The following is a 7,231-nucleotide window of genomic DNA, read 5'->3' as shown; positions in this document are numbered from 1 at the left end:
AAAGTATTTGAATACTAAATAGTAAATACTTTACACAAATCAAAGGTATTTGAATACTAAATACTTTTACGTCCAGCACAAGCGAATACTACCTACATACAGATACATTGAAAAGTATTCAAATACTTGAAAAAATTAGTATTTAAATACTTTAGAATGTATTCGAATACTTTCAAAGGTATTCTAATACCAAAGAGTATTATGGTTACTCTTTGCTAATACTATCAAAGGTATTCGAATACTATAATAAGTATTCGAATACTTTGAAAAGTATTTCATTAACTTACTTTGAAAAGTATTCGAATACAGTAAAAAGTATTCAAATAGTTGTCACTCAAATACATTAAAAATTTAAAATAGTATACTAGATAAAAATCTTAATATTACTTAAAAAATCAAGTTATACTTTGTATGGGGTTAGCTTTTTTTATATTTCTATTGTTATATACAAATTTAAGCGGAGTAAAAGCGTATTATTATTATTATATTATTATATAGGAGGTACCTACCAGGACCTTTCTTATACCAGTTATATCCTTAAGAATACGTGTACCAGTTTTCAAAGCGTCGTGCACATGATACGTACGCCTTTCTGAAATTAATCCTAGCGATTTTGGAACAGATCCTTTTTTGACCATCCGTTTGTCCGTGTGCATGATAGTTTGTTTAGAAACGTGCGATCACTTTGAAAACTGGTACACAATGGTCTTAAGGATATAAGAAAGGTCCCTATTGTTTTTAAGTTACGTGGACTATCGAGTCAAAAAGTTTCACTCCAGGATCGTTCGGTATTCAGTTGTATCGGATTTTTATATTTGATTTTGTGACAATGGAAACTTTCCCTAAACATTTCTAAATTGTTCTCAAATATTTGAATAACTTAAAAGTACTGCCTTTTTTTGAGGCCGGAAAAGAAATTGTCTGAGATCGACATTTTCTTATAGATTTTGTCCCGTAGAATCCATAATTTCAAACAGTTTGAAGATTGGGCTACTAGATCAAAAGTTACAGCCCTTTGAATTTTTTTTCGAAATTTGTTTTTTGTCCATAACTTTTTATTGAGAGGTCTTATCGAAAACGTACGAATTGTTTTGGATTCTACGCACCAAAATTAATAAGAAAAAGTGTTTTCCCGAGAAATTTTGGTGTAGTCGATTTTTGGTAAAAAAGGAAGGCTATACACTGCCTTTTTTTGAGCCCCGAAAAAAAAATTGTCTCAGATCGACCCGGAAAAAAATTTTCTTATAGAATGTGGCCTGTAGAATCCATAATTTCAAACAGTTCCCAGATTGGGCTACTAGTTCAAAAGTTACAGCCCTTTGAATTTTCTTTCGAAATTGGTTTCTAGTCTATAACTTTTGATTGAGAAGTCTGATCGAAAAAGTACGAATTGTTTTTGATTCTACTCACCAAAATTAATAAGAAAAAATGTTTTCCCGAGAAATTTTGGTGCAGTCGATTTTTGGTAAAAAAGGAAGGTTATACACTGCCTTTTTTTGAGCCCCGAAAAAAAAATTGTCTCTGATCGACCCGGAAAAAATTTTCTTATAGAATGTGGCCTGTAGAATCCATAATTTCAAACAGTTCCAAGATTGGGCTACTAGTTCAAAAGTTACAGCCCTTTGAATTTTCTTTCGAATTTGGTTTCTAGTCTATAACTTTTGATTGAGAAGTCTGATCGAAAAAGTACGAATTGTTTTGGATTCTACGCACTAAAATTAATAAGAAAAAGTGTTTTCCCGAGAAATTTTGGTGCAGGCGATTTTTGGTAAAAAAGGAAGTATTCAAATACTTTACGAAATATCCAAATACTATGCGAAGTATTCGAATACTTTGCGAAGTATACAAATACTGCTTCCATAAAAGTATTTAATTACAAAGTATTTGAATACTTTAAAGGATTTGAATACTAAAAAGTATTTACAAAATCGAATACTGCCCAGCTCTGTTTACAACGATATATGGCACACAAAAAAACAATAATTGGAAACTGATTGTTTGAACAGGATGGTGCACCCGCGCACTCAAAAATGTAATTGCAATAAGTGGGGTGGCTCAATCCAAGTGGACTTGGTCACTCCATAATAAATTTTAGATTCCTACTGATTTAAATGAGCATCATTTTATGCTTGCGATAGGAAAAGCTCCTAAATTGGACAATTCTTAAATTGATTCACAATAGTGAGGGAGAAAAGTCCAGCGGGGTTACTTGAAATAGTATAGTAAGTACACATAATACGTAACAAATACCTTTATAATCAACAAGTGAATTTAGCATTAGCACTCATTTATTTATTTAAATTAACAACAATGTACTTACAGTGATCAACACAGACGAAATCACAATCATCCATCCGTAGCCACCGTCAGGAGGTTGAAAACGTTGAACACTCGGCATCTCAGGAGTTGCTTTTAGTCAATGGGCCCACTCCAATACAATTTCAAGGACTAATCTTTTATCAGATACACAACAAACTTCCATACTATTAAGTTAATATGTAATTATCTACACCAATTTGTCATTTAACAGTCATGCACCTTGTATGAACTTTTAACGTAACACGAGGTATGAAACATTTCGAACACAAAATGTAGCCAAATGTTTCAATAATCAATTATTGTAATGCATTCATGTTTATCGCAATAATATTGTCACTTTGAATTTTGACCTATGATTTCTTAAATTTTACATCAGAATGGATAACTGTTGCGCAACTCTATACACGTTCGAATACTTTGATAAGCAAGATAAAGGCATAATACAAGCGCACTGATACACTGAATATATGTATGGATATGGGCCCGATTCGGTTATAGGTGGACGGAAATTTGAGGTTGAAGAGAGTACTATTTACAACTCCAGCCCCCCCCCATCATTAGAAAAATTTAAAAATGACAAATCAATTGCATCCAAGTTAGGGATACCAATATCCCGTTGCTCTTGTGGAAAATAATTTACTATTAGTGGAGAGTTGGATCATCTGATAGATATGTGCTTGGTCTTGAATTAACTATGGCTTCACAATCACACAAAACCGATACCAATTCTTCATAACTCAGGGAAGCGCTGCCTAGTACTCTCCAAAGTAAAGATTTCAAAATTATTTTATTCTTTCCCAAAATCCGCCCCATCACGCGGCGGTCGGTGGTTTAAAGTACCACGTTATACGATCAATGAAAAATGGCACATATAAACAAATTGATATAGTACAAGAATTCACAACACAAATCTCTAATGAAATTTTCAAAGTTATAGCGGCCTTCCTCAAGAAACAATAGGTAGGACGCGAACCTACTAAATTAAATGTTTTGAGGACATAAATAGGTTTATGAGAAGGTATTTCACCACGTGCAAAGTGCAGCTGGAAAAGCGGATATCATAATATCCCTTCTTTTATTAAAATAGACACTAAGAACAAGTCCAGTAGCTTAACTTATAAGACTCAAGAACCTGAAGATAATAATTACTATTCCTACCCTTCATAGAAAATGGAAAACAAAGCAAATATATTATAATTTACAAAACGAATAATTATGTATAACGTTTTAGGTTTAAGTTCCAATTATATAAGCAACAGAAAGTTGACCCACGGAACCTGATAGTTCAAATGACGACCGACGTGAATCTGCTCCCCTTGTTCTACCAATAAAGCCGTGAATTCCTTTTCCCATATCAGGTGTGGATAGGACCGGCTTGGCGAGCATATTGTTCGCAACATGAGATACATATACATCTTTCTCTGGCTGCATTTTTATTTAAAATTAGTACCTATAATTAGTACCATATAGAAAAACCACAAAAATTACACTTTATTACTTAAAGTTTTACGGCTCAATCCAAATGACGTGTCTTTAAATGTCGGTAGGCTACTGATCGTTTTCTTAACCGGCACGATGTCGAATGATCTCAAAATCTCTACCAATATTAACTTACACTCCAGCATAGCGAATCTTACTCCTGAAACCCAGTAATCCAATCCAAACTACCAGCAAACGATATATACTATCTACCTAGGCAGCTCTTAGGTCCTATACCAAAAGGCATCAACGAAAATGGTTTGTTTTTCCCAAATCGATCGGGATCAAACTTTTGCGGATTTGGATAATGTTTTGGGTCGTGATGGATTGGACCTGCAGGAATCCAGACACAGTCGCCTTCCTTTAGATGTACAGGTTTTTCGCCTGGATGTACCGGTTCAATGGTGTAATTTTTCGTACATCTTCTATCGATAATACTAAAAACCAGATGGATTCGAAGAGCTTCTACAAGGATGGTTTTTATCACAATCCCTACTATCCACACTTACCTACCAAAAATGACGTTCTCTATGTAGTTCATCGAGTTTATGGCTTCAAAGGTAAGTTCACCATCGTACTCATTTAATACCTCTTCTATTTCGGTACAAACCTTCTCTTGGATTTCGGGATTGAGAGCCAACTCGTATGCGGCAGTAGTTATTGTGTAAGCCACGGTTTGGAATCCGGCTATTAGAAATGTACCAGCGCCAGCAGTTACTTCCTCTATAGTCATATCGCAAACCCCCCCAGCATTTAAACTTGTTTCTTTCCTGCCAGACTGTACGTACTTACTAAGCAAGCCAACGATGTCGTCTCGTACAATATTGCTTTCTAAGCGGTAAAGCATATTCTCTCTGATTAGTTGAAGGAAGAAGTTTGTCATTTTCGACTTTAATAAGCTTGGAGCTATGATCTAAAAATTCGATGCAGTTACCAATTATAGTGTCATTATCACAAACCTTCAGTAACCGAGGGTATAAAGAGTAGACAACGTAAGTAATTCCTTTCATTCCCGAAAAATCGGCTAAAGATTTACATCCATGAAAAAAGGCATTATCTCTGTCTAGTACTGAATTGCAGGACACCCCCAGAGTTGCACTACCAATCACATCGTTTGAATATCTTTCAAATAGATCTCTCACATCTACATAATCTGTCCTCTCACAACTGTTTAAGTAATCCAAAATTTGTGTTGAGCACACTTGCATTAGCGAATACCACCGTCGAAGTTTACTACCAGTAAAGAAAGGTGTTAATGCTCCTCTAAGCTCATACCAACCGTCTTTGGCTAGAAGTGCAGATGTATTGACGATTTTCGTTTCATTTGCATACCTGCCATCGAAAAAACATTTTTTTGAAATAGTTTATCTGCACACAAAACGTTGGGGTAGATATTGTGGTTGGTAAATGACTCAAAATCGGTTATAGTAATCTTCTTGATTAGATCCAAATCGTGTACCATCAAAATTGGACGAAAATATTGGAATAGACCTACATATCTGAAAATAAAACATTACCTACTATTACTTTACATTTGTTTTTCTATCTCACAGCAGTGTGGCACATGCGTATAAATTACGCATTCATGTGAATTATCTCCTTATATGAACATTGTACTTATTTAAACAATGGTATCACCACACTAACCAATAGAGCTATAATTTATACAGCTATGTAAAAAAGAATTAGAAAGAAGAACTAGAAAAAGCATACCTCTTATCTTGATGTTTAAAATAAATGTCCTTTAAGTTACTGAATCTTGGAGTAACCATAAAAACAAGTTCAGTAAAATTGTAAAACGTATAAATTGGGTTAACTGCTGTAACACCTCGTTCACACCAATAATTGTAATATAAAAAGTAATATCTGATTATTAATAGGATTAATAAAATCCCCAATAATACAAAGCTCCACATTTCTTTGTGATTTGATTAAGTTGAAAAATGAAAGTTGAAGCAAAGAGTAACCCTTTGGTTCAAACAAACATATAACTTATCTATAATTGGGATATAAGTTATTCACAGTGCCGATAACTGGTATTACACAAACACGTTGAACTTTCACATTATGTGACCTAGTACTCTGTCAATAGCATAACGCTTCAGTGCAATCGTGAAGAAAATTCCATTAATGTACAATCGAATCAGTTCCTCCACTTTGTGGAATTAAATTTCAAATTCAAAATAAAACACAATAAGCGACACGACGTCATGCCAGACAATCTTATGGAATTAGGATTAGTGATGGGCATTAACCAACCAATAGAGATACCTCGACCAGACTATGCATAGATACATTTCTTCCAAGCGTCCCAATCGCTCTTTGTGAGTACCATCCTCCGACAATCTGTTCTTAAGATATGGAAGTATTTATATCCGATCACGATAAGGAGTAGGAGGCTATGATCGTTAGAAATTGATTCCTTTCGTTGACACCTTTTGTTAGAGTACCATGTCCAGTCCATCCCCCCTCCCTCCAAAGCTCTCTTTTGATAATAAGGAGTCAGGAAGTAGGACGGTAGTTGGTAAAAACCATGAAAGATAAAATTAATTTCTACCGCCTCCCTCTACCCTCCGGCCACCTACTGAACCTTTCATTAAAATACCATAAAGGGTAGAACGTGTGCCCCTCCCCCACCCATTTTCAAAAATGTTACTTGGCACCACTAAATGCAAATTATGAGACCAGTTAGCCTCCCCTTGAGACAGCAAAATTTTGCGGACTTTTGGAAAATGCGCTAAAAAATATAGACCGTCATTACATAAGATCACACAACTGGGTTCCCCGCCAAACTCTGCTTGCAGAGTGTAAGAAAAATGTTGGAAGAAATGTTATACCTATTAGTCTCACCAAAATTCTAATAAATTGCAATTCGACGAGCCCATTAGGGATCAGAATAAAAAAATGTGCCAAATTCTTGACAGAAAAGTTTTCTAGCTCAGACCCAAAAGTGCTCTTCACCGTCTAACGCTTTTTCTTACATTTGTTTGTGTTTATTACTAATACTTATTCATTTATTATCTAAAGTTCGTAAACACAAAGCTCCTTATTCAATTCAATCGGCACAATAAGAACGACATTTTACAACTTAACCCTTAAGAGGGTAAGACACCCTCATAAAGTTGCCAATGACTTTATTTATCGACTGTAGTTGTTAGGTTCTACTTCTCTTTACAGTATTACTATTAACACAGGTTTTAGTCTTTAAATTTGTGATATTAATTAACCATTATAAAAACTGCGGAATACACATGTACCTAAATTGATATTTTAACCTCGATTTTAACATAGGTATTGATATTTTATTTTAGGTTCTTTGCATTAAAATCAAAAAGAATGCAACGGCCGAACTGCAATCGCTCATCCTAAATAATAAACGCGCACTAAGCTGCTAGATAGTTTTCTAACTTTAACATGTTTTCTCCGGTTTTTT

At 34.6% G+C, this 7,231-nt stretch overlaps 1 protein-coding gene across 4 annotated transcripts; it reads right to left on the bottom strand.

The window, feature by feature from the left end:
- Positions 1-3,497: 3,497 nt before the first annotated feature.
- Positions 3,498-6,139, bottom strand: LOC116169805 (cytochrome P450 9e2-like). Of its 4 annotated transcripts, XM_031485981.1 has the most exons (8): positions 5,512-6,042; positions 5,350-5,453; positions 5,131-5,297; positions 4,758-5,086; positions 4,312-4,711; positions 4,012-4,263; positions 3,818-3,958; positions 3,498-3,769 (listed from the first exon to the last, which is right to left on the bottom strand). In XM_031485981.1, exons 2-8 carry the CDS (start codon positions 5,379-5,381, stop codon positions 3,753-3,755), a joined length of 1,338 nt encoding a protein of 445 aa, XP_031341841.1. In that variant the 5' UTR covers positions 5,382-5,453; positions 5,512-6,042; the 3' UTR covers positions 3,498-3,752. The 4 variants fall into 4 exon arrangements, 3 of the variants coding, with proteins under 3 accessions (XP_031341841.1, XP_031341840.1, XP_031341842.1); XR_004145078.1 differs by lacking the exon at positions 5,350-5,453 and having other exon boundaries at positions 4,308-4,711; positions 5,512-6,139; XM_031485980.1 differs by lacking the exon at positions 5,350-5,453 and having other exon boundaries at positions 5,512-6,037.
- Positions 6,140-7,231: the final 1,092 nt, after the last annotated feature.

The sequence above is a fragment of the Photinus pyralis genome, unplaced genomic scaffold, assembly GCF_008802855.1.
Source record: "Photinus pyralis isolate 1611_PpyrPB1 unplaced genomic scaffold, Ppyr1.3 Ppyr1.4_LG4, whole genome shotgun sequence".
Lineage (NCBI taxonomy): Eukaryota > Metazoa > Arthropoda > Insecta > Coleoptera > Lampyridae > Photinus > Photinus pyralis.
The sequence above is the reverse complement of the archived record's forward strand: the minus strand, read 5'-3'. Positions and strand labels throughout refer to the sequence as shown.

What these genes read in the sequence shown, in the direction of transcription:
- LOC116169805 (XM_031485980.1), bottom strand. Translation starts at nt 5,714, where the DNA reads ATGTGGAGCTTTGTATTATTGGGGATTTTATTAATCCTATTAATAATC. An exon ending in AAATGTTTTTTCGATGGCAG is followed by an intron (nt 5,087 to 5,130) that starts GTATGCAAATGA and finishes CTGCACTTCTAG; the next exon opens with CCAAAGACGGTTGGTATGAG. An exon ending in TATACCCTCGGTTACTGAAG is followed by an intron (nt 4,712 to 4,757) that starts GTTTGTGATAAT and finishes TCGAATTTTTAG; the next exon opens with ATCATAGCTCCAAGCTTATT.